The 24960-nt window shown below is 39.4% G+C and overlaps 1 protein-coding gene across 4 annotated transcripts in view; it reads right to left on the bottom strand.

Annotated features, from left to right (window-relative positions):
- CUNHXorf58 (chromosome unknown CXorf58 homolog) overlaps nt 1-24960 on the bottom strand; it is a 57703-nt gene that overhangs the window by 8321 nt on the left and 24422 nt on the right. For 2 of the 4 annotated variants that reach the window (XM_039362966.1, XM_039362975.1), the window contains exons 3-6: nt 24260-24354; nt 17211-17322; nt 15716-15847; nt 8384-8613 (exon numbers count right to left, since the gene is read on the bottom strand). In XM_039362966.1, the coding sequence (XP_039218900.1) occupies nt 8384-8613; nt 15716-15847; nt 17211-17322; nt 24260-24354 (569 nt within the window). The remainder of the gene's footprint in view (nt 1-8383; nt 8614-15715; nt 15848-17210; nt 17323-24259; nt 24355-24960) is intronic. The other 2 variants (XM_039362984.1, XM_039362992.1) reach the window with 2 other exon arrangements.

Below are 24960 nucleotides of genomic sequence, written 5' to 3'. Positions count from 1 at the left end.
ATCTGGACAGACTTGAACACTGGGCGCTATCTAACAAAATGAAATTCAATGGTGAAAAAAGTAAGGTTCTACATTTAGGCAAGAAAAACCAAATGTACAGGTATAGTATAGGGGTACCTTGCTCAACAGTAGTAACTGTGAGAGGGACCTCGGAGTCCTAGTGGACAATCACTTAAATATGAGCCAGCAGTGTGCTGCAGCTGCCAAAAAGGCCAACACAGTGCTAGGCTGCATTAACAGAGGGATAGAATCAAGATCACGTGAAGTATTAATACCACTTTACAATGCTTTGGTAAGGCCACACTTGGAATACTGCATCCAGTTTTGGTCACCATGATGTAAAAAAGATGTTGAGACTCTAGAAAGACTACAGAGAAGAGTAACAAAGAAGATTAGGGGACTGGAGGCTAAAACATATAAGGAAGGCTGCTGGAATTAGGTATGTCTAGTTTAATGAAGAGAAGGACGAGGGGGGATATGATAGCAGTGTTCCAATATCTCAGGGGCTGCCACAAAGAAGAGGGAGTCAAGCTGTTTTCTAAGGCGCCTGAAGGCAGGACAAGAAGCAATGGATGGAAACTAATCAAGGAGAGAAGCAACCTAGAACTAAGGAGAAACTTCCTGATAGTTAGAACAATTAACCAGTGGAACAACCTGCCCCAGAAGCGGTGAATGCTCCAACACTGGAAGTTTTTAAGAAGAGACTGGACAGCCATTTCCTGCCTGAGCAGGGGGTTGGACTAGATGACCTCCAAGGCCCCTTCCAACTTTATTATTATTATTATCATCAATCATCGAACAGTCAGCCAGATGTTCAGACTGGATTTGGCATTTTGTCTACCTATCGAGTCATTACCCAGGACCTGGGATAGGCAGATGTGGATGTTTGATGGTATTACAGGTATTCGTCGCAGGATGGAAGCAGTTCCTAGTAAAACCGCCTTTTGCAATTGCCTAATAGCGAATTTGTCAATGCCAATGGTGTTCAAGTGGTGCTCCAGTTGTTTTGGGATTGCACCCAAGGCGCCTACTACTATTGGTACTACCCTTGCTTGCTTTTGCCACAGTCTTTCTATTTCTATTTGTAGGTCTTTGTATTTTGTTATCTTCTCCAGTTCTTTCTCTTCTATTCTGCTGTCTCCAGGCACTGCCACGTCCACTATCCAGACTTTTTTGTCTTTCTTATCGACAATTGTTAAGTCTGGGGTGTTATGTTGCAGGTGCTTGTCTGTTTGAATTCTGAAGTCCCAGAGCAGTTTAATTTTATCATTTTCTATGACTTTCTCTATTTTATGATCCCACCAGTTTTTGCTTACAGGCAAATGATATTTTTTGCAGATCTTCCAATGCACCATTGTTGCTACTTTGTCATGCCGCTGCTTGTAGTCAGTCTGTGCAATCTTCTTGCAACAGCTTACCAGGTGGTCCACTGTTTCTTCAGCTTCTTTGCATAGGCGGCACTTACTGTCTGTTGCTGTCTTCTCAATTTTGACTTTATATGCATTTGTCCTTAAGGCTTGGTCTTGTGCAGCCAGAATTAGTCCCTCGGTCTCTTTCTTCAATTTTCCTGCTCTTAGCCATTGCCAGGTCTTGTTATTATCTGCTTTCCCAGCTATTTTTTTAATGTATTGGCCATGTAGTGCTTTGTCTTCCCATGCCTCTATTCTGTTCTTCATTTGGTCTTTCTTGTAGGCCAGTTTGGTCTCTCCAGTAGTCAGTAAGCCTTCCTGATATACTAATTTCAGTGCATCTTCATCATTGTTCTTCAGATATTCTTCCAAAGCCATTTTTTCTTCTTCAACCATCTGATGTACTTGTAGCATTCCACGCCCACCTATTTGCCTTGGTAGATAAAGTCTGTCAATGTCACTGCGTGGATGAAGGGCATGATTCATTGTCATTATTTTTCTGGTCTTCCTATCCATTGCTTTTAGTTCTGCTTGAGTCCAGTCCACTATTCCAGCTGTGTACCTAATGACTGGAATTGCCCAGGTGTTGATTGCCTTTATGGTATTTCCTCCATTGAGTTTGGACTTTAAGATCTTCTTCACTCTCTTGATGTATTCACCTCTAATCTTTTTCTTGACTTCAGTGTGCTTGATGTTGTCAGCTTGAAGGATACCCAAGTATTTGTAGTACTCTTCCTCATCCAGACTCTTAATGTTATTTTCGTGGGGCATCTTGATTCCTTCAGTTTTCACTACTTTTCCTTGTTTGATAGTAAGTGTGGCACATTTGTCCAAGCCAAACTCCATTACAATATCTTGGCTATATATACGGACAGTGTTGAGCAGCGATTCTATTTCAGATGATGTTTTTCCATACAGCTTCAGATCATCCATGTAAAGGAGATGGGATAGTCTGGTAGATGTTTTTGATGTTTGATAGCCATGTCCTGAGTTATTCAGTATTGTTGACAGAGGAAACAGTGCAATAACAAATACTAATAGTGACAATGAATCTCCTTGAAATATTCCTCTCTCGATATTAACCTCTCCCAGTCTCTCACCATTGATCTGCAACTGTGTCTGCCACTGTGCCATCGATCTTTGCACAAAATTTCTGATGTTTCTACTGACTCCTGTTATTTCTACGCACTTGATTATCCAGTCATGTGGCAGAGAGTCAAATGCCTTTTTGTAGTCAATCCATGCCACATTCAGGTTGGTCTTCCTTTTCTTGCAGTTTTCCAAGATCATTTTGTCTATTAGGAGTTGATCTTTTGTTCCTCTGCTATTGGGGCAGTTTCCTTTCTGCTCAGGTGGAAAGAGATTGTTTTCAACTAGATGCTGTTGTACTGCATCTGCTACCACACCAGTTAGTAATTTGAAAGTTGTTGGTAAGCAGGTAATTGGCCTATAGTTGCCTGGTGTTGCCTCTTTTGCTGGATTTTTCATTATTAGGTAGATTTTGTTAGCCACTTTTCAATTTCTCCTCCTTGTAGTATATTGTTGAACTGCTTGGCAATGAGTGGGTGTATAACAGTTAGATGTTTCAACCAAAACCCATGCAGTTCATCTTCACCTGGTGCTGACCAATTTTTGATTTTCCTTGCTCTTTTTTCTACCATTTTTGTTGTTATTACTAGTTCTTTCATTTCAACTTCTGTTTTATTTGCATCCACCTCTTTTAACCAAGCCGCATCCTTGTTGTATTTCTTTGGGTTATCCCATATCTGCTTCCAGAACTGCACTGTTTCTTCCTTGTCAGGTACTGACTGATTCCTTGCAGTTTCTCCATTGATGGATTGGTAGAAACGTTTCTGATTGGATTGAAATTGGAGGTTCTGCCTATAGTTTGCAATTCGAGCTTCATATCTACTGATTTTCCTGGCTATAGTTGTTATTTGTTGCTTTATTATTTCCAGTGCTTCCTTGATCTTCCTTGTTTCTAGGTGGTATTTCTTGATTAGGTATTCTTTGGTCTTCTTGTTCTTCAGCTTCTTTTCTTTCATCTGTTCTAGCTTGCTTGCATGTGATCTTAACTTGCTGATCTTATTTTCTAGTCCAACCTTCCATTTTTGTGGTTATTATTATTATTATTATTATTATTATTATTATTATTGATCATCGCACAATCAGCCAGATGTTCAAACTGGATTTGGCATTTTGTCTACCTATCAAGTCCTTACCCAGGACTTGGGATAGGCAGATGTGGATGTTTGATGGTATTACAGGCATCGTCGCAGGATGGAAGCAATTCCTAGTAAGGCTGCCTTTTGCAATTGACTAATAGTGAATTTGTCAATGCCAATGGTGTTCAAGTGGTGCTCCAGTTGTTTTGGGATTGCACCCAAGGAGCCTATCACTATTGGTACTACCCTTGCTTGCTTTTGCCACAGTCTTTCTATTTCTATTTGTAGGTCTTTGTATTTTGTTATCTTCTCCAATTCTTTCTCTTCTATTCTGCTATCTCCAGGCACTGCCACGTCCACTATCCAGACTTTTTTGTCTTTCTTATCGACAATTGTTAAGTCTGGGGTGTTATGTTGCAGGTGCTTGTCTGTTTGAATTCTGAAGTCCCAAAGCAGTTTAATTTTATCATTTTCTATGACTTTCTCTGTTTTATGATCCCACCAGTTTTTGCTTACGGGCAAATGATATTTTTTGCAGATCTTCCAATGCACCATTGTTGCTACTTTGTCATGCCGTTGCTTGTAGTCAGTCTGTGCAATCTGTATTTGTAGTATTTATTACTATTATTATTATTATTTCCTGACCATAGCTTCCACTTACTCATCAGATGAAAGCCATGAGTCCAAGACAACCCCCAATACTATGGTTGATGGTATTAAAAGCTGCTGAGAGGTCAAGAAGGATGGATGCATTACTTCCATCCCCTGCCTTCCATAGGCAAGCAACAAACATGACCAATGCTGTCTTATACCATGTCCTGTTCTGAGTCTAGACTGAAAGGGGAGGGGAATTCTTTGCCTGCTGAATGTGTATCTTTTTTCAGTTTCTTTCCCTTTTTCTTTCTCTATCCAGTTACTGCTTCCCTCTGTCTCACCTCCATCCAAAGTGTGTTCTCATTCCTTTCCCTCATTTATTCTTACTCCATTTGCTGGTATGCTTTTTTACTTTTTTTTTTTTACTGTTCCTGATGGAAGAGGAAGGGGAATGTATACATAATATGTTTCTATGTGCAAGAGAGATTTATGTATGAATGAAACAATAATTGGTACATGCAGATCAGTATGAATTATTGCTTCAATGGGGCTATTTTACGGGAATTTGGTATTTTAATGAATAGTTACTAATACAATCATGTCTGCTTTTGGGGGGTCATCTTCCTTTTGAATAAATACAATATTTATTTATTTATTTATTTATTTATTTATGAGACTTATATACCGCTTTAAGTGCAAGCAATCTCTAAGCGGTGTACACCAGTAAGCAATGTATATATATAAATACTATGATTAAAATAATTTTCTGTTTTTTTTATGTCTGCGGATCAGCTATGGTTTAAATATAATATCTGAAAGGCTGAAAAGTAGTCTAGAAAAGGTCTACTCCACAGATCTGGTATTTTCTGGTAGTCTCCCATTCAAGTACTAACCTAGCCTAACTCTCTTTAGCTTGAGATTAACCAATGTCAAATCTGTGTTATCACATCTACTCTAATATTCATAGTATAATATCATAATTAAAATAATGGACAAATGTGCAAACCGAATATTCCTACAGCAACCTGTAAAACTATATTCCCCCCCCCCTTTTGTAGTACTAAGAAGACATTAAGATGGCATTAGGATGATGCTACTAAACCAGCCTTTACCTCTTCTAATCTGTCATAAACAACCATGACCCCTGGCTGAACTAATACTGTGGTCCATTTCAGAATTTTGAACAGCTTATAGAAAGGGATATTCACAAGTTTCTTGAGAAAAAGACTCAAGTTCTAAGAGGAAATGTGCCAATTATTTTAGATGAGAACATTTGTATAATTGCATTCAATAACAATGGAAATTTTATTAAACTGAGAAGAGAAAATCATTTGGATAAGGCAAAATGAATAACATGTTTAAAATATAATGGGATGATATGACTGGCAGCCCAGCTAGAAAGAGCAATGTAATGGGAAACATGAATGATCTTTAGCTCTTGTCCGACATTGTATCAATATTTGCCAATAAAATAACAGGGCAAGTTTAGTCCTTATTGCATTGAAGATTTGTAAATACCAAGAAGCCACATTTCTACCACCTGAACATTATCCATTTTCCATATGGGAGACCATGCTACAACCTTGGAATATGGTTATTTATCAGTAAACCTTTAACAATAGTTTAGATCAGGGGTCCCCAACCCCCGGTCCGTGACCAGCAACCAGTCCACACAAGGCGAGCAGAATAAATCTGGTCTAGAGGAATACTGTTCCACAGGGCCATGACAGAAAAGGCTTTCTTCCTGGCCCACACCAGATGACACTCCCTGATGGACAGGACCCAGAGCATGCCTCTGCTAGATCTAACAGGATGGAAAGATAAAACCAGGAAGAGACAGTCTCATAAGTATCCCAGCCCCAAGCCTTAAAGATAACTTCTAGCACCTCAAACATGGAAAGCCATTGGTACAGAATATTATTTCATCTAAACCAGAGGTCCCCAACCTTTTGGGCACCAGGGACTGGTTCCATGGAGGTTTTTCCACACACTGGAAGGTGTGTGGTTTTGTGTGCTGCCTGCATCCCGCGGATGGGGCTTTGCTTGTTTGTATGGACCGGTTGCTGGCATGCTGCGGCCCGGTACTGGTCCACGGACCAGGGGTTGGGGACCCCTGGTTTATACAACCAAGGATTGTATTAGCTGTTTTGGCTACTGCCACACACTGCTGGCTCATGTTTAAGTAATTGTCCACTAGGACTCCAAGATCCCTCTCAGAGTTACTGTTTTTGAGCCAGGTTTCCTCTAATCTGTACTTGTACCTTTGGTTTTTCCTGCCTAAGTGTAAAACCTTGCTTTTCTCTACATAAAATTTCATGTTGTTGGAGAGGACCCATCATTCAAGACTGTCAAGATTTTTTTGGATCCTGAGCTTGTCTTCTGGGGCATTGGCTATTTTTGCCAGGTTAATGTCATCTGCAAGTTTGATGAGTTCCCCTTCTATTACCTTATCTAAGTCATTTATGAAGATATTGAAGAGTACTGGACCTAAGACAGAACCTTGTGGTACCCCACTGCTCACTTCCCTCCATATAGATGCAGTACCATTAAGGACTACTCATTGAGTACGGTCTGTCAGCCAGTTACAAATCCATCTAGTGGTAATGCTGTCTATCCCACATTTTTCTAGTTTACTAAGAAGTAGGTTGTGGTCTACTTTGTCCAATGCCTTGCTGTAGTCCAAATATACTCTGTCCATAACATTTCACTGGTCTACTAATTTAGTCACAGAATGGACCCCTGGAGGCCCATGGAAGCGTCCCCTGGCCTCCTTTCTGGATACCAGCAGTCCGGAAAAGGCCTCCAACGCCCGCATCAGGCCTCTGGAGGTCCAAGAAGCATCACCCGGCCTCCTTTTGGGGGCAGCAGTGGCCCAGATTGGACCTCCAGAGGTTCACCTGGACTCCTTTCTGGTTGGCAGCAGCCCGGAAAAGGCCTCAAACATCCGGATTGGGCCTCCAGAGGTCCACAGAAGCATCCCCCCGCCTCCTTTCCAGGTGGAAACAGCCTAGAAAAGGCCTCCAATGCCCAGATCAGGCCTCCATAGGCATGCAGAAGCCTCCCCAACTTCAGTTCCATTCTCTGATGCAGAGAACAGAGGCCTAAAGTACCGTGAGATCATGCGAGATCAGTAGCGTGAGATCTCACACCACTGATCTCTTGCGTTACTTTAGGCCTCCATTCTCTGCGAATGCACTGAAGGCCTGGAGCAGCCAAGAAAGTGAATATCAAAGGCCTACTCCCTAGGGAGACCCAGGGCGGGGGGGGGGGAAAGGAAGGAATAGCCAGCGTGAATGTTGCAGTACCACTGCGGTCGTTCGTAAGGGTGAACAACTGCTGTGGTGAGGCAACATTCGTAATTTCAGGACTTTTTCGTAAACACTAGGGGGCATAATTTTGAACATTTGCTAAGGGAACACTCATAACTCGGGGATTACCTGGACCTCCGTAGATTGATTGCCTGGTCTGCAGACTATAGTTTCTGTTCGCCAAAGAACTGAGTCTCCTATTACCAATATTCACCCTTTTTCCCTAGGGAAGTCTGAAATACTTTTCGTCCTGTCACAGGAATGCAGTGTTGTGCCTTTATAAAAGAAACTATTGATGAATGCTCTTTTGTGAGTGTCTGTATATTTTCTTCCAGGGGGAGGCTATGAAAGCGATCGTTCAGTCCCAGAGAGATTTCATTGGAGTGGGTTAGGGTAAATAGTAGGGGCTTTGCTCTTGGTTGTTGTTTTCTTCTAAAAGTGACATGTTTCCATTGGTCTTTAGGTACATATGTAGGCTCATTTTTTAGGGAAGCTGTTTATTCCTTATTGTGTTCAATTTGGGTGTATCAGTTTTCTTCTTTATGTTCATGTATTTTTTTAGAAGCTGTTTGCTCTCTATTGTGTCTTTTGGTGTATGGTTATTGTTTTTTACCACTGCAATTTTTCTTGTTTACAATTTATTTATAATTTCATTATATTGTTTTTATCCTGTTTTTATAGCTACCCAAATAATATATTTGAGATGGACAGCCATATTAAAGAAATAACATTAGTGGGTTAGATTTAAGAAATTGCAGTGTTTGGGATTATATTGTAGTTACAAATAGGAACTCTTCTTCTCTTGGCAATAATTCTTATCTGTCTTTTAACAAATAAAAGTAAAAGGGAAGAAAGACATTCCAAAGAAAGTTAGTAATCAAATGTGGCAACAATTGACATTATTTACCTAATTTGACAAACAGCCAAGATTTGAGCACGACATGTCTCTTCATTCTGTGGTTTCAGCAACAGAAATGGAAGTTCAGCTCTAAGTCTAGCAGACAGCTTCCCAGACTGTACATAATCCATGATGTCATATGCTATCATTGCTCTAGGCCAATTTTCCAATGTCAGCCTTCTCCAATAATTATGTCTGCCACCATAATATGCTGGAGTTTCATCCATATGACTGGCATACTAGAAAGCCATAAAGAAACAACATTTATGAAATGTTAATTATAATTCAATTAAGTTTGGGTAGCTTAATTATAGATTTATTTTATTCATTTTTAAAATTTATATCGCTGCCCATCTCACTTACATATGATTCTCGGTGGCATGTATAGTTAAACGTAAGTAAAACCATGATCTTCTACCATTAAAAACAATTAAAACCTACATTTAAAATACAATAATAAAAAGATAGAGGAGAATGCACTTTGGCAATATAACCATTTAACAGGCTCCATGAGATCCCAAAGCCTGATGAGCATCCATGTTTTAAGGACTCTTCTGTAAGCCAGAAACGTTGGGGACAATCTCACCTCGGGTGGGAGGAAAGGATGTATCAAAAGGTGGGTACAACAGCAAAAAAGACTCTCTTTCTGGCTACTGCTAAACAAAGCTCCTTGACCAGCGGGATCCATAACATGCCCTTCTGCTGGACCTGATGGGATGGGTAGATGTAATTGGGGAGAGGTGGCCCCCTCAAATAACCTGGTCCTACATGATATAGGGCTTTACAGGTCATACCAGCGACATGAATTGGGCTTGGAAGCAAACCGGCAGCCAGTGGATCTTGCAGAGCAAAGGTGCAATCTGTACCAGTTGAAGTTTTCAGACACTCTTCAAGGGTAAACCCATGTAAAGCACATTTAGTAATCCATTTGAAAGGAGACTAGGCCATGAGTGACTGAGAGTAGGGCTTCCCAATACAGGAGTGGGTGCAACTGGTGCTTAACATGAAGCTGTGCAAAGGGGTTACTGGCCATTACTGACACCTGTTTTTTTTAGCAGGTGTTGTGAGTCCAGAAGGACTCCCAGATTCTGCACCAGGTCTATTTAGGATAGTGCAATCCCATCCATCATCAAATATAGTAAATCCTCAGACAGAGAAGTTGCCAAAGCCACTTAATCATTTCAGGGTTCAGTTGAAGTCTTTTGTTCCAGATCTCCACAGATTCAAGGCAACAAAAGAAGACATGAATAGAATCACTTAGTTCACTAGGCATGGAAATATATAATTAGGTATCATCAACACACTGACATTAGGAACCTCATGCTGACCCCACGCTGATAGATGATTTCAATAGATGTTAAACAGGAATAGGAAAGTACAGAGTATGTGTTTTTTTTTTAATGCTGTGCTTCAATGGTTAGATGGCCTAGACCAGGGGTAGGCAACCTTGGCTCTTTTATGACTCGTGGACTAACTCCCAGAATTCCTGAGCCAGCCATGCTGGCTCAGGAATTCTGGGAGTTGAAGTCCACGAGTCATAAAAGAGCCAAGATTGCCTACCCTTGGCCTAGACATTGGTATTTGAACATAGATCTTTTTAACATTTACTTTATATTTTATTGTGTTTTACTAATCTAGGTGAAATGTTAATATATATTGCTAGTCCGTGTATGATACGTCATATGCTAAATAATAAATAGTACTGACTGAGTCTTGCAGCATTCTACATGGTAGGAGCCAGAAGCCCTACCTTTCGCTCCCAATTAACACTAATGGAACTGGACTCAGAGGAAGGAAATGAACCAACACAATACCCTGCTGCCCAATCCCAGCCCTCAAAGTTGGCCCAGAAGTATAACATAAAATGACAGTATCAAAAGTTACTGAGAGTTCAAGTAGAGTGAGGATTGAATGCACTACAGTACTCATTCTACCAGAGATCATCCAAATGCCAATGGTGTTTTTGTCCAAATTTGGATCTGAATCCTGGCTGGAATGAAACCAGATAATCCATTTCATCAGGATTCTCTGAAGATATTTTTTATAAAAGGATGTACTGTATTGATGGTATTTGACTAGGAACAAACTGGCAAAAAATGTATACAGGAACTTCTAACAAGTGTTGGAAATGTGCTGTAATCAAATTCCAGGTACATTTTATCAATGTAGTGGTCTTGTAAGTATGCTAAATCATACTGGATAAACATAATAATGATAAGTCAAAAAATACTCAAAATGCAAATACTAATTAAATTTAAAGCTTTTCTTTTAGGCATTATGGACAAATTGAAAGAAAAACAGTTTTGAGACCTTATTTCTTTACCTGGTGATTGCTGCAAAAATTGTCTATGCCAAATTTTAGAAATAAAAAGGGATGCCAACTGTTGAAAAATGGATTTTAAAACTGTCTGAATTGGCAGAAATGGCAAAATTAATTGCATTAATTAGAAACAATTGATTAAACAAGTTTATAAGACATTGCAAGCCATTTGTGGAATTTCTGTGTGTTAAGTCCAGTAACAGATTGTTGATAGAGGGTTTTGAAGACTAGTTTTGTTTTTTAGGTTTTTTGTTTTTTGTTAAGTGAATAGATAGTGGATCAATTTGATAGACAAACTACAAATTTCCACATCAGGGGCATATTTTTATGTAACATTGTACTTTTGGTCTATATACAGTGGGGCCAAAAAGTATTTAGTCAGCCACCAATTGTGCAAGTTCTCCCACTTAAAAAGATGAGAGAGGCCTGTAATTGTCATCATAGGTAGACCTCAACTATGAGAGACAAAATGAGAAAACAAATCCAGACAATCACATTGTTTGATTTGGAAAGAATTTATTTGCAAATTATGGTGGAAAATAAGTATGTGGTCACCTACAAACAAGTAAGATTTCTGGCTCTCACAGACCTGTAACTTCTTCTTTAAGAGGTTCCTCTATCCTCCACTCATTACCTGTATTAATGGCACCTGTTTGAACTTGTTATCAGTATAAAAGACACCTGTCCACAACCTCAAACAGTCACACTCCAAACTCCACTATGGTGAAGACCAAAGAGCTGTTGAAGGACACCAGAAACAAAATTGTAGACCTGCACCAGGCTGGAAAGACTGAATCTGCAATAGGCAAGCAGCTTGGTGTGAAGAAATCAACTGTGGGAGCAATAATTAGAAAATGGAAGACATACAAGACCACTGATAATCTCCCTCGATCTGAGGCTCCACGCAAGATCTCACCCCGTGGGGTCAACATGATCACAAGAACGGTGAGCAAAAATCCCAGAACCACACGGGGGGACCTAGTGAATGACCTGCAGAGAGCTGGGACCAACGTAACAAAAGCAACCATCAGTAACACACTACGCCACCAGGGACTCAGATCCTGCAGTGCCAGACCTGTCCTCTTGCTTAAGCCAGTACATGTCCAGGCCCGTCTGAAGTTTGCTAGAGAGCATTTGGATGATCCAGAAGAGGATTGGGAGAATGTCCTATGGTCAGATGAAACCAAAGTAGAACTGTTTGGTAGAAACACAACTCGTCGTGTTTGGAGGAGACAGAATGCTGAATTGCATCCAAAGAACACCATATCTACTATGAAGCATGGGGGTGGCAACATCATGCTTTGGGGCTGTTTCTCTGCAAAGGGACCAGGATGACTGATCCTTGTACAGGAAAGAATCAATGGGGCCATGTATTCCATCAGCAAGGGCATTGAAGATGAATTGTGGCTGGGTCTTTCAGCATGACAATGATCCCAAACACACCGCCCGGGCAACAAAGGAGTGGCTTCGTAAGAAGCATTTCAAGGTCCTGGAGTGGCCTAGCCAGTCTCCAGATCTCAACCCCATAGAAAACCTTTGGAGGGAGTTGAAAGTCCGTGTTGCCCAGCGACAGCCCCAAAACATCACTGCTCTAGAGGAGATCTGCATGGAGGAATGGGCCAACATACCAGCAACAGTGTGTGCCAACTTCGTGAAGACTTACAGAAAACGTTTGACCTCTGTCATTGCCAACAAAGGATATACAACAAAGTATTGAGATGAACTTTTGATATTGATCACATACTTATTTTCCACCATAATTTGCAAATAAATTCTTTCCAAATCAAACAATGTGATTGTCTGGATTTGTTTTCTCATTTTGTCTCTCATAGTTGAGGTCTACCTATGATGACAATTACAGGCCTCTCTCATCTTTTTAAGTGAGAGAACTTGCACAATTGGTGGCTGACTAAATATTTTTTTTGCCCCACTGTAGATGGGAAAACAGTAACTAGTTGTAGACCTATTTTGCAAGGGGGGGGGTAAATGTATCAGATATTTGAGATATATTTTTCAGCATTTAGTCAAGATGGACATTTTATGTTGAATGTTAATGATATATTTATTTATTGTACACAGATTTTTATTATTGTTTTTTGTTTGGTTGTTATGTTTGTAGTTTGTAGTTTTTTTATTCTGTATTTTAACTTTGTAAATAAAAAAAATATTTTTAAAAAAGGATTCTCACAATCACTTTCTCTATAACCTTTCCTAAGAAAGGTAGCCCAATCCAATCCAAGCCATAGCTGCCATCTCATTCCAAGAAGCAACAAAGGCCTCAGTAGGATCATGCAACAGACTATCAGGCACAACATCTAGCTCCCTCTGAACCCTTCCAGATCCATCAGTTGTCAAGGTGAACCAATCAAATAGGTCCCACCTCCTTGTAGGATTCATGGCCACCAGGAAATGATCCGATCATGACAGGAAGATCACAGAAAGTTCCTCCACTTTTAGATCACACTGTGACTGCTCGACAAAAACACCAGATCAGCTGTATGATCACTGTCCTGTGTTTGGCCCTGGATAACTGGGGATAGGCCCATGACTGTCATGGTAGCCGTGAAATCCTGGGAATCCCACGTTAGAACCCACCTCTAGAGAATTCAGATTGAACTTTCTCAAAATAAGCCTGAGAAACTCTACTGCCAACCCAGAGATAGAATCAAGGTCAAATATGGAATTTGCTAGATAGCAAGGAGGCTGGAACAGTATTAGAATTCTTGGGCAACAACCTGCTTTCTTTTTGGGAAGCATTCCATTTAAATTATTAAAAATAACTAGACAATCCATGACCTGTTGGTCATTGTTTCAGAGATATTTCCTTCCCAAATTCCTTAGTGCCTTCTTCAATGGCAGAGCTTCTAATGTACTTCAAAAGTTCTTAAAAATTCAGAGAGATATACAGAGATGTACTTGCCTTGGAAGTAGCCCATGTTGAACTGTATAGCATACTCAAACATCAGCAGCATAAATACTGAACCATCACTTCCACATATAAAGTGGGAAGAAACACACTCTATTATAAAGACATTTTCACTTTTGACAAATATTCTTTGCAACAGATCACATATTACCATTTTTTCTATAAACATTTGCATGTCTTAACATTTCTGTTTTCCTATTTATTTTCATGTTGGAATTATTCAATCCACGTTCCACATCAAACAATTCTGTTTTGGTACTTGATACATGAATTATTCCTTATTGCACCATACAATCTAACATTTGCGGTAATCTATTCCATTTTCAGTCAGAAACAAGGTGTATTTTGTATACAAAAGTATATATATATGTGTATCACCAACCATCACATCTCTAATGTTACCACAGGTAACATTTATATATTAATCTGTGAATACATTTAGCAGCAAAGGAATCACCATTTTTTTTGTTCTCTTCATCTTTTTGTTCTCTTATCCAAACTGAATAGATTTAAACACTCCCTTTATTCCTACTTAGGCTAAACTTTTATCATATACTATTTTTATCAGATTCAGCAAACAAATTTCTGTCACACTATATAAAATATTCCAAAATGCTACCCTAGTCATTTTATCATACACTTTCACTAAATCAAGGAATGTGCAATAAAAACACTCAGAGTCAAGAGACAGAACCGTAAATATTGACCTTCATTATTTTCATCATGGCTTTAGTCAGCTAAGTATTTCACCTAATGTTTTCTAGTAAAATGAAGGAGAAGGTGCTTGAGAGGCATGGTGCAGGTTGGGTAGGTACAGGGAATGTTACTTATATGTAAGGGTATAGGTCTATACATATGTTGTATATAGTATGTTTAAATGTGTGTTATGTATGTGTACACTTTGAGAATAAGCAACTAAATTTCATTTTTAATGTGTGCCATTGTGCCCACAGTAAAAAATGACAATAAAGGTTATCTATCTAAGGCACAGTGCAGGTTGGCAATATTGCATGTGAGTGGATTAGTTGCAAGTGTGGCACAAGTGCAGAAGGGCTGGGGGAAGGTGCATGGGTAGGAGAGAACTTACCCCTGCAATTTGTGACCTTTCTTGCTGGATTCCCCATTAATTTTCTGGGAAAGACAACAGAGAAGATTGCAAAAGGCAATCACTAATTGTGGGATGTGCTGTAACTGGGCATAAGTGTGAATGAGTTGCCAAGCAATCAGATCCCTATCATGTGACCAGAGGAATGCTGAGACAGCCTGAACTCTTGAGCATCAGTTGTAACCACTATTGGAACAATAACTGACCAAATGGCTACAGTATAGGTCAAGGACTACTTATTATGAGATGGATGGAGAATATGACAACTATAGGTGGTCCTTGATTTACAAACATAATTTTGGACCAGTAAATTTGTCATTAAGTGGTAATGTGTCATTAACTGAGGCATTACATGATTACATCCAATTATATGAACTTTTTTACCATGCTTATTAAGCAAATCACACAGGCATTAATCAAATCATATGGCACCTCACTGACTTTGCTTGTTGTTCCCAGCTGGGAAGGTCACAAATAGTGTCACACAAACCAAGGATGCTACAACCATCATAAATATATGCTGGTTCCAAATACTTGCATTCTGATCATGTGGCCAGAGGGAAACTGCATTAGTCATAAGTGCGAGGACTGGTCATAAGTTACTTTTTTAGTATTGTAACTTTGAATGATTGCTAAACAAATGGTCCTAAGTCAAGGGTTATCTCTATTTTCAAATCCCTAAAGAGTTGTCAAACAGAGTATCAGGACCTGTTTCTTATGGTTTCATCCCAGAATGTAAGATACAAAATGATAATTTTAAGTTATAGGAAGTAGATTTTGATTTAATATTAAGAAAAACAGCAAGATCAGTTTAACAGTGGAACCATTTATCGCAAATAATACAGATCCTCTTAATAGAGCCATTCAAGAACTATGCATTGAAAATGCTTTTAATTTGGATCCTAAGGGGATTGGACTCGACTGAATGGAACTTTAGTATTTTTTAAATTATATAATCCCATTTGATAGATAAATCTTAGCACTGCTTACTTGCATGTAATCTCTTATTGTAGCAATATCTATTTCATCTGTTATTCCGTGCCTTTTATTCTGAAGTTCATCTTGAAGAATCTGATTATAATACGTCCGATATCCCATTAATTTGCAAGCATCAACAGCTGCCTAAACATATTAGAAAATATAAAGTAAATAACTGATAATAAATCACTAAGAATGAGTTAAGTTAATGGAAAATATTCTTATTCCTACAATAAAAGGGCATTTCCTCTTCCCTCACAAATCTACCCCAACATCTAATTTAGCACATCATGGGAGCCAATATATTGAAAGCTTGATAACTCAATGTTCTCTACCATACCATTTTTGGGGGGTGGGAGGGAGGGACAGAACTGGGTAAGATATGGTGACCATTTAAATTCTGCCCATTTACATTCCCATTTATCTGTTTGTAAAAAGCTTTCTTTTTATTATTTTCAAACTATGGAATGAAATCCTTTGGAAATTATATTCAACTTGGACTTCTCTGTCTTCAGAAGAGCAACCAAGACACAGCATATTTTGTTACTATATTTCACCATATTTTAACTGTTTGTTCTCTGTATTTCATTATTTTAAGTATTATTGATACTAAGCAATATTTTTACTATAATTATTGAGTAGGAAAGCAGGATATAAATCAATTAAGTACAGTTTGAGGAATAAATAAATGATTTTTGTTTTACTATCAAGGTTTACATTTCTGAAGTAGTTATGTCTTGGCACTGCTGCTATAGTTGGATCTCCATATTCATGTATTTTTGTGGTGGCAGTGGTGAAATATATTACACTAATCTTTTACATCAGTGTTTCTCAACCTTGGTAACTTGAAGATGTGTGGACTTCAACTCCCAGAATTCCCTAGCCACACATGTTCAAGTTGCCAAGGTTGAGAAACACTATTTTACATACAGGCCAGAAGTCATGCTTGTGCTGCCATTTCCTCCTCCTCCACTCTTGGCTTCCTCTTGCCAGTGCCAGGTGGAGGACTTGTTGAGCTGCTTATGCTCAGGTGGCTGGTAAAGTTGTCACCAAAATGGCTGCTAGAGGAGGTGGTGAACACTCTCTTCTCTCTCTCCCAGACTGGATGAATGTATTTTCTTTTTGGGACTTCAAGCCACATGATTTTGGGTTGTAGGTCACATCTAAAGTGTATAGACAGACATAAAAACATCTGGGGATATTTGAGCAAGAGTACAGATTTTCACATATTTTTCAGGAGATACAACTGTATTCCTAAAATAACTGTTTCTTTAAAAAACTGAATTCTTTCACCCTCAAGAACTACCCGTTAAAGAGTTTTAACAGATATATTAAAAAGTAAAGGCATCCTCAAATCATATTTGATTAAATATTAAATAATGCTTAAATTTGCATGTCATGACAAGTATGTTACATGTCTACTCCAGCTGAAGTAATATATGATAGATATTAAACAAGCAAAAAAGTTTGGATAAATAGAAAATTATCAAAAACAACAGTAGATTACCTTACTTTCTGATGTTATTACTCTTTTCCCGCTGATATATTGGTTGGTTTTGGTTCTTGATTTACAAAATATTTTAAATATAATAAAAGGGGGGAAATCAGATCCAGCAAATCTGAAGGGAGGAAATATCAAAACTGAGTAACTATGCAACAGTGTTAAATATCTGTAGCTCGGGTGTAGGATGAGGGTGAAGATTTGTTCTCTGAGCTTGTGGGTTGGTTTCTGAACATTTCGTTACCAGGCTGGGTAACATCTTCAGCAAAGTTTAGGAGATGTCAGTGTCTATGTTCTGTTTATAAGGAATTATCACTAATGACTCACACCTGACCCATCAGAAGACCCTCACTTGACACACCCATACTTGAAGCCCTTATAAACAGAAGAACACTGACACTGTTATCCCCTAAACTCCACAGAAGATATTACCTAGTCTGGTAATGAAACATTTAGAGAACAAACTTGGAAAATACCCTTCACCCTCATTGAGTAACTATTTTTATGGAAAATTTATTTTTTATGTTCTGCCTTAGAAGTCATAACTCATTTAAGTGTTTCCTATTCAAATAATATGATTAATAATTATTTTAAACATTTTTATGTGGCTGTAAATTAAGGCACGAAAAGAACCACATTTCTGATCTAAGCACAATGTAGAAATATATTACTTAAAATAAATGAGTCTACTTTCTTTATGATAATCTGAGTCAGCATAAGTACTTTGTGCAAAAAATCCTTTTGGTAATCGACTCTATTACAGTAAATATTTTCCTGTTATGAAGAGAAATAATTTATATTTGTCCACATCCAATTCCTAAGAATTTAGTGAATGTCTTCCCTATCTGAATTACAACTATATAGAAAATTCTGAAACATTAGGTTATCTCTCAGCTATCATAATAAAAACCAATTCTGAATGTACAGTATAACTCTTGCTTAATAATAATAATAATAATAATAATAATAATAATAATAATAATAATAATACTGAATAACTCAGGACATGGCTATCAAACATCAAAAACATCTATCAGACTATCCCATCTCCTTTATTTATTTATTTATTTATGAGACTTATATACCGCTTTAAGTGCAAGCACTCTCTAAGCGGTGTACACCAGTAAGCAATGTGTATATATATATATTTACATTGCCCCCAACAATCTGGGTCCTCATTTTACCTACCTCAGAAGGATGGAAGGCTGAGTCAACCTTGAGCCGGTGAGATTTGAACCGCTGACCTGCTGAACACAGTCAGCTAAAGTGGCCTGCAGTACTGCACTCTAACTGCTACCCCACCTTTACATGGATGATCTGAAGCTGTATGGAAAAACATCACCTGAAATAGAATCGCTGCTCAACACTGTCCGTATATATAGCCAAGATATTGTTATGGAGTTTGGCTTGGACAAATGTGCCACACTTACTATCAAACAAGGAAAAGTAGTGAAAACTGAAGGAATCAAGATGCCCCACGAAAATAACATTAAGAGTCTGGATGAGGAAGATTACTACAAATACTTGGGTATCCTTCAAGCTGACAACATCAAGCACACTGAAGTCAAGAAAAAGATTAGAGGTGAATACATCAAGAGAGTGAAGAAGATCTTAAAGTCCAAACTCAATGGAGGAAATACCATAAAGGCAATCAACACCTGGGCAATCCCAGTCATTAGGTACACAGCTGGAATAGTGGACTGGACTCAAGCAGAACTAAAAGCAATGGATAGGAAGACCAGAAAAATAATGACAATGAATCATGCCCTTCATCCACGCAGTGACATTGACAGACTTTATTACCAAGGCAAATAGGTGGGCGTGGAATGCTACAAGTACATCAGATGGTTGAAGAAGAAAAAACGGCTTTGGAAGAATATCTGAAGAACAATGATGAAGATGCACTGAAATTAGTATATCAGGAAGGCTTACTGACTACTGGAGAGACCAAACTGGCCTACAAGAAAGACCAAATGAAGAACAGAATAGAGGCATGGGAAGACAAAGCACTACATGGCCAATACATTAAAAAAATAGCTGGGAAAGCAGATAATAACAAGACCTGGCAATGGCTAAGAGCAGGAAAATTGAAGAAAGAGACCGAGGGACTAATTCTGGCTGCACAAGACCAAGCCTTAAGGACAAATGTGTATAAAGTCAAAATTGAGAAGACAGCAACAGACAGTAAGTGCCGCCTATGCAAAGAAGCTGAAGAAACAGTGGACTACCTGGTAAGCTGTTGCAAGAAGATTGCACAGACTGACTACAAGCAGCGGCATGACAAAGTAGCAACAATGGTGCATTGGAAGATCTGCAAAAAATATCATTTGCCTGTAAGCAAAAACTGGTGGGATCATAAAATAGAGAAAGTCATAGAAAATGATAAAATTAAACTGCTCTGGGACTTCAGAATTCAAACAGACAAGCACCTGCAACATAACACCCCAGACTTAACAATTGTCGATAAGAAAGACAAAAAAGTCTGGATAGTGGATGTGGCAGTGCCTGGAGACAGCAGAATAGACGAGAAAGAACTGGAGAAGATAACAAAATACAAAGACCTACAAACAGAAATAGAAAGACTGTGGCAAAAGCAAGCAAGGGTAGTACCAATAGTAATAGGCTCCTTGGGTGCAATCCCAAAACAACTGGAGCACTACTTGAACACCATTGGCATTGACAAATTCGCTATTAGTCAATTGCAAAAGGCGGCCTTACTAGGAACTGCTTCCATCCTGCGACGATACCTGTAATACCATCAAACATCCACATCTGCCTATCCCAGGTCCTGGGTAAGGACTTGATAGGTAGACAAAATGCCAAATCCAGTCTGAACATCTGGCTGACTGTGCGATGATCCATAATAATAATAAAAAAAGTTGGAAGGGACCTTGGAGGTCATTGGGTCCAACCCCCTGCTCAGGCAGGAAACCCTACACCATTTCGGACAGATGGCTGTCCAGTCTCTTCTTAAAAACTTCCAGTGTTGGAGCATTCAGCACTTCTGGAGGCAGATTATTCCATTAGTTAATTGTTCTGTCGGGAAGTTTCTCCTTAGTTCTAGCTTGCTTCTCTCCTTGATTAGTTTCCATCCATTGCTTCTTCTCCTGCCTTCAGGCACCTTGGAAAATAGATTGATTCCCTCTTCTTTGTGGCAGCCCCTGAGATATTGGAACACTGCTATCATGTCCCCCCTCATCCCTCTCTTCATTAAACTAGACATACCTAATTCCAGCAGCCTTTCCTTATATGTTTTAGCCTCCAGTCCCCTAATCATCTTTGTTGCTCTTCTCTGTACTCTTTCTAGAGTCTCAACATCTTTTTTACATTGTGGTGACCAAAACTGGATGCAGTATTCCAAGTATGGCCTTACCAAGGCATTGAAGAGTGGTATTAATACTTCACGTGATCTTGATTCTATCCCTCTGTTAATGCAGCCTAGCACTGTGTTGGCCTTTTTGGCAGCTGCAGCACACTGCTGGCTCATATTTAAGTGATTGTCCACTAGGACTCTGAGATCCCTCTCACAGTTACTACTATTGAGCAAGGTACCCCCTATACTATACTTGTACATTTGGTTTTTCTTGCCTAAATGTAGAATCTTACTTTTTTCACCATTGAATTTCATTTTGTTACATAGCGCCCAGTGTTCAAGTCTGTCCAGATCCTTCTGTATCTTAAGACTGTCTTCTGGAGTGTTGGCTATTCCTGCCAGCTTGGTGTCATCTGCAAATTTGATGAGTTCCCCATCTATCCCCTCGTCCACATCATTGATGAAGATGTTGAAGAGCACTGGGCCTAAAACAGAGCCCTGGGGCACCCCACTACACATTTCCCTCCATGTAGATGGGGTTCCATCGAAGACCACATGCTGAGTATGGCCGGTCAGCCAGCTACGAATCCATCTGGTGGTGATGCTGTCTAACCCACTTTTTTCTATCTTATCGAGTAGTAGGTTGTGATCTACTTTATCAAATGCCTTACTGAAGTCCAAGTAAATTATATCTACAACATTCCTCTGATCCACTAATTTTGTCACTTGGTCAAAGAATGCAATAAGGTTTGTCTGGCATGATCTGTTTTTGACAAACGCGTGTTGGCTTTTAGTAGTGATTTTGTTTGCCTCTAGGTGTTTGCTGATTCGTTGTTTGATTATCTTTTCCAGAATCTTCCCAGATATTGAGGTCAGGCTGATAGGTCTGTAATTTCCTGGATCCATTTTTTTTCCTTTTTTGAAGATGGGAACTACATCAGCTCTTTTTCAGTCCTGTGGTAGTTCCCCAGTGCTCCAGGATCTTTGAAAAATATAGTTCAGTGGTTCTGAGATCACATCTGTCAGTTCCTTGAGAACCTTGGGGTGTAATCCATCTGGTCCTGGTGATTTGAACTCGTTTAGGCTGGACAGGTGCTCACTTATCATTTTCTTGCCTATCTTAACTTGTGTTTCTATACTGTTTTTTATGGCACTATTTTTAATAGGTTGGTCTGTTTTTTCCCTTTGTGTAAAGACAGATGCAAAAAACGAGTTAAATAGTTCTGCTTTCTCTCTATTGTTTGTCACCTCCTTGCCACTTTTGCCCACTAATGGACCAATCATTTCCTTCACTTTTTTCTTTTTTTTACATGTTGAAAGAAGCTTTTTTTGTTATTTTTTACTTTAGTCGCAAGCCTTAGTTCAGGGGTACGCAACCCAAAACACTTAAAGAGCCACTTGGACCCGTTTCCCACCAAAAACAAGGCACTGGGAGCCGCAAAAACCTTTTGATATCTAAAATGAAGATAACACTGCATATATCCTTTTTTACCTTTATTATAGGTGTGTGTGTTTGTGTGTGTGGGGGGGGTATTTGTGTGTGTGTGTGTGTGTGTGTATATACACACATATGTATGTATATGTATGTATGTATGTGTACACACACACACACACACACACATACACAGGTTAAAAAAAGGATATATGCAGTGTTATCTTCATTTTAGATGTCAAAAGGGTCTCTCTCTCTCTCTGTCTCTCTCCCTCCCTCTCTATCTGCCGTTGGTCTACCACTCCTCTTCCCCCACTCTCTTTCTTTCTCTCTCTCTCTCTCTCTCTCTCTCTCCTCTCTCTCTCTCTCTCCCTCCCTTTCTCTCTCTCTCTCTTTCTCCCCCCCCCCTCTCCTATCTGCTGCTCACCTGGCAAGCTTCAAGCTGTTGTCCAACAAGATCAGGGGTAGGCAACCTCGTCTCTTTTATGACTCATGGACTTCAACTCCCAGAATTCCTGAGTCAGCCTAGCTGGGCTAGCTAGCTCTCTCCTGCCCTTCCTGCTTCCTGCAGAGATGCAGCAAAGGGAGGAGCTCCGCCCAGTAAGCTTTTCAGCTCCTCGGAGAACATGTGAGTACACTCTCTTTTACACACACACACACACACACACACACACACAGAGAGAGAGAGAGAGAGAGAGAGAGAGAGAGAGAGAGAGAGAGAGAGAGAGAGAGAGAGATATTGAAGCAGGGAAGCGCAATTGCCTCTCTCTGTCTCTGTCTCTCTCTGCAAAGGCAGAGGAGGCTGGGAGCCACAGGGGAAGGCTCAAAGAGCCGCATGCGGCTCCGGAGCCGCAGGTTGCTGACCTGTGCCTTAGTTCATTATGAACCTTAGCTTTCCTCACTTCATCTTTGCAGGCTCGGGCTATTTGTTGATATTCTGATTTAGTTATGTGTCCCTCTTTCCAGACTTTCTGTTTGTAAATCTGAATACGCTCCTGTGGCATAAATAAATACTTTTGAAAACTTTAAAGAACAAGGTATTAATCTCTCTTTCTTTACATTTCTTATATTGCTATTTGTCTGGTTTCTACATTTCTCCTTAAATATAATCTGACCCATGCACTATGTTTGAACAATATGGCAAACAAAATCACAGTTTGCTTGATACTCTAGAACACAGGTCGGCAACCTGCGGCTCCGGAGCCGCATGTGGCTCTTTGACCCTTCCCCTGTGGCTCCCAGCCTCCTCTGCCTTTGCAGAGAGAGACAAAGACAGAGACAGGCAATTGCGCTTCCCTGCTTCTCTCTCTCTCTCTCTCTCTCTGTGTGTGTGTGTGTGTGTTTTGTGTGTGTGTGTGTGTGTGTATATGTGTAAAAGAGAGTGCACTCACAGTGTTCTCCGAGGAGCTGAAAAGCTTTCTGGGCGGAGCTCCTCCCTTTGCTGCGTCTCAGCAGGAAGCAGGAAGGGCAGGAGAGAGCTAGCTAGCCCAGCTAGGCTGACTCAGGAATTCTGGGAGTTGAAGTCCATGAGTCATAAAAGAGACGAGGTTGCCTACCCCTGAGATTGTTGGAGAACAACTTGAAGCTTGCCAGGTGAGCAGCAGATGGGGGGGGGGGAGAAAGAGAGAGAGAGAGAGGGAGGGGGAGAGAGAGGAAAGAGAGAGAAAGAAAGAGAGTGGGGGAAGAGGAGTGGCAGACCAAGGGCAGAGAGGGAGAGGGAGGGAGGGAGAGAGACAGAGAGAGAGAGAGACCCTTTTGACATCTAAAATGAAGATAACACTGCATATATCCTTTTTTTACCTGTGTGTGTATGTAATTTTATTCTCTTAAAGCATTCTCTCGGTGATCATTGTTTTAATAGTATGGATATTCCCAAGAGTCATATTTTTACTTTTATTTTTAATGTGTGTGTGTGTGTGTGTGTGTGTATACACACACACATACACAAACACACACTCTCTCTCTCTCACACACACACACACACACACACACACACCTATAATAAAGATAAAAAAGGATATATGCAGTGTTATCTTCATTTTAGATATCAAAAGGGTTTTGCGGCTCCCGGTGTTTTGTTTTTGGTGGGAAACGGGTTCAAGTGGCTCTTTGAGTGTTTTGGGTTGCCTACCCCTGGTCTAGAATATAGTGGCTGTCTCCCTAATACGGTTTGATTCTGCTGCCTACAAAATATAAATGATGCTTAAAATGCACTGATTCCAGGGGACTTCTTTGTATACAAAAACACTGTCATTTTGATAAAAGTAATCTCATACGGAGAACTAAAGAAAATAAAATTACTAATGTTACCTGAATCGGACTTTATACTGAATAGTAGGTTCTTTAAGAAGTTCAGCTTCCAAAGGACTCACTCTTTTTAAAATGTCATAGCTAATACAATATTCCTGAAAGAAATACAGTATTTACCCAATAGATTTGTAACATTCTATTTACAGAAATGTTATGATCACTGTGTACACAAATTGAGGTTAATAAGAGAAACAGAGAGGCAACAGCATGCTTAAAATAGCCCAACATTTAGAAACTGAAATATTTGGAAAAATATTTGAACAAGCAAATAGCTCAATGAGCACTCAGCATACTCAGTATTTATGCAGTTTTGAGTATCACTGGGATGAGGATGTGGGAAAGAGAGTGATATGGAAAATCCTGAAAGAAATCATATTATATCACTATTTGGAGGCATACTGAATAACATGATCCATATTTACAGCCCTAGTTTTCAAATTTTTCACTCAGAAAAAGAATATCTCCTTTCAGTATATTTTAATTAGAATGTTGAGGTATTTATTAGCTCTAGATTGAAGACTACCAAAACATCCCATCTTTAGGCAAAATAACAGTAATTAAAATATGATAAGATAATGCTGTTCAACTCTAAAAATAAATTTTGCAATATATTTGTAATAATTACAAATGTAAGCCAGAGATAGGTGGCCAAGGCTGCATTATTTTCAGTGGAACAAAAGGCATGAGACGATGCAAAAAAC

Source organism: Crotalus tigris, unplaced genomic scaffold (genome assembly GCF_016545835.1).
Source record: "Crotalus tigris isolate CLP2741 ecotype Arizona unplaced genomic scaffold, ASM1654583v1 scf7180000017589.2436309, whole genome shotgun sequence".
NCBI lineage: Eukaryota > Metazoa > Chordata > Lepidosauria > Squamata > Viperidae > Crotalus > Crotalus tigris.
The sequence above is the reverse complement of the archived record's forward strand: the minus strand, read 5'-3'. Positions and strand labels throughout refer to the sequence as shown.